This window comes from Olea europaea, unplaced genomic scaffold, assembly GCF_002742605.1.
Source record: "Olea europaea var. sylvestris unplaced genomic scaffold, O_europaea_v1 scaffold1502, whole genome shotgun sequence".
NCBI classification, from domain to species: domain Eukaryota; kingdom Viridiplantae; phylum Streptophyta; class Magnoliopsida; order Lamiales; family Oleaceae; genus Olea; species Olea europaea.
The window spans coordinates 105286-107740 of NW_019232593.1; the positions used below are offsets into that span (position 1 = coordinate 105286).

The following is a 2455-nucleotide window of genomic DNA, read 5'->3' on the forward strand; positions in this document are numbered from 1 at the left end:
TACATGTTACTGTAGCTAGGAGTTTAGACTTTTAGTTTAGAATTTTCTTCAATTGCACAGGCTGCTAGGGCCTCATATTCAATTTTAGAATATATAATTTAAGTTGTCCACGTTACTATGCTGCATACGTAAAATTTTGAAAATAAATGCGTCTACTTATAGTGACAATGATTTTTTCTTTTATTTTTTCACCTCAAATGAGCTTATTTTAATCAACGACGAGAAGGGAAGTATTTATCAGGAGCCAGACGTTTAGAATATGAAGATAAATGAAAGAGTAATGAACATCTAGCCCTAGTGTTTACGGCATGCCGAAATTTAATTCTCGTTACAAGTGAAAAATCTATTGCTTTTAAAATGTTCGTGGGTTTTCTGCAGAATTCATAATGAAAGATTCTGCATGATCTGAGGGGTTTTTGGAAGTTTCTAGGAGAAAAATGAACAGACTATGTACAAATGGAGGCTCCATGCGGTGAAATTCTTTATTAATTGTTAGTTCTATTAGTTGTGGGATTTATTGTCAAGAAACTGTCACTTCTTTCACCTCACATAAGTACCCCACCCAAGAATTCATCTTTTTTCTTATCTTGCTGCAAAATTCTTGCCGTTGACAGTGTATATTGTAGAAAGATTATTGAAAGACTCACAAAATAAATTTATTAATAACTGCACGAACGGTATTGATTTAGCTGTGAACAACTTGAAAAATTTGAGCATCGTGTACTTGACTTTATTACTCGTTCATACTCACATTTATATTTTGTGAGCAATAAGAAAGACCATAATGTCAAAAACTACTGGTTGCCACAAGTCAATCTCGAATTCGTTGTTCTTGTATTACTTACGTTTATTTCTTTTACCGGAGGTCTCTGGTACTTTCATTTTAATTTGGATTAATGGGTAAGGATCAAAACCAAACTCATAACCGATTGCTCAAGTATGGACTTCTCTTGTCGAAAAGATTTGCTTATCAACATCATAACATTCACCAGAAAATAAAAACGAAAATACTTGCATTAATTTCTAATGCTGACTAATTCATAAATTGAAATTAAGTTAACAAGTACCATACAGATTTGTTTACTAAAAATTCAATTTCAGTAAGTAACAGCCAGAAAATAAAATCTAATAATTAATAACATATATGAGTTTCCGTCCATCAACCAAAAGATAATTCTTCTTGAATGTTCATCTACTTCACTGCTGGAGGATCTCCTAACCTTAGCTCAAGATCAATGTCCTCCATGGAGCTGGTTTTCTGAAAGATTTTCAATGATGGGACACTAGTTTTTTTATGTCTCTTATTGCTGCAGCTAATCATCTCATCATCGTATTTTAACATCTGTTTTACTTTTCTAGGATTCTCTCCCAATGTTGTTTTACGCGGAGAAGAAGAAGGAGAGCCGTGTAAATGATTATGATCAACTGAATTTTCTTGATAAAACATAGCTGAAAAGCTGGATTTTTTACCATACTCGTAAGCTTCATATTGATGTTTAACATCAGGAAGATTCAGACGACGATTTTCTTGGTGAAAAACTTCTTTTTTCTGATCAGGAGATTGTTGCAGTTTAGCTCTATCCCGCCGGTGGACATTCATGTGGCCACCAAGTCCTTGTGCAGACCTGAATTCTCTATTACAAAAGCTGCATGAATAACATCTTGGAGGCCAAATATATCCTCCAAGAGGACCCATGGAGTCTTCTGTAAAAGCTTCTTCCTCCCATGAACTGCTCGCTGAATTCATAACTTTCTTCCTCTTCGTCTGCAACAAATTATACCGCAAGTACTGCTCCATATACGTATATTCAACTGCAATGAATAGTTTATCCTAGAAGAGAAGGAGATGGAAATATATATAGACGAAAATTTAATGCAGGAAGTTGAATATAGAATCTATGATAAGAAAAGCTTCAACTGGAAAGTCCTCTCAATTGTTGGTAGTTTTGCAGCGTGGTAGTTCTCATTTGGCTCTTTCAGTATGGAATTTTCATTGTATTGGATTTGGCTGGTTTTTCATAAATGCAAATTTTGAGTACTGTTATGGTCAATATATGCAACTACTGTGCATTTGAAGTTTGTGGAGGATAAAGACAGGTATAATGTAAAAGTTGATCTAAGGGACACCTCTTGATCCATCTAATTTGGTCCATGTTTGGTTCAGCTAAAAAAATTATTAAAATTTAAATTAAAGTAAATAATTAATTTTAATCATATATTTCATGATCATAACTTTTTACTATATATTTGTTCAATTTTTATCAAAATCTACTAAAAATTTGATTTTTATCTAAATTAAAGTAGTCAAAAATTTTAATTGTTAGAGAGATAAGTAATTTAAAGAATGTGGTGGAATTTGAACTTAAGATATGACTAGGAACCACTTGATATTAAGTCTCCGTTTGGCCCCCATTTATTACATTTCATTACATTCTATTTCTCTCTCTTCAATTTT

At 32.8% G+C, this 2455-nt stretch overlaps 1 protein-coding gene across 1 annotated transcript; it reads right to left on the reverse strand.

Moving 5' to 3' along the window:
• Positions 1-1192: 1192 nt before the first annotated feature.
• Positions 1193-1798, reverse strand: LOC111376425 (probable transcriptional regulator RABBIT EARS). The gene is made up of 2 exons (XM_022999388.1): positions 1471-1798; positions 1193-1365 (listed from the first exon to the last, which is right to left on the reverse strand). Exons 1-2 carry the CDS (start codon positions 1796-1798, stop codon positions 1193-1195), a joined length of 501 nt encoding a protein of 166 aa, XP_022855156.1.
• Positions 1799-2455: the final 657 nt, after the last annotated feature.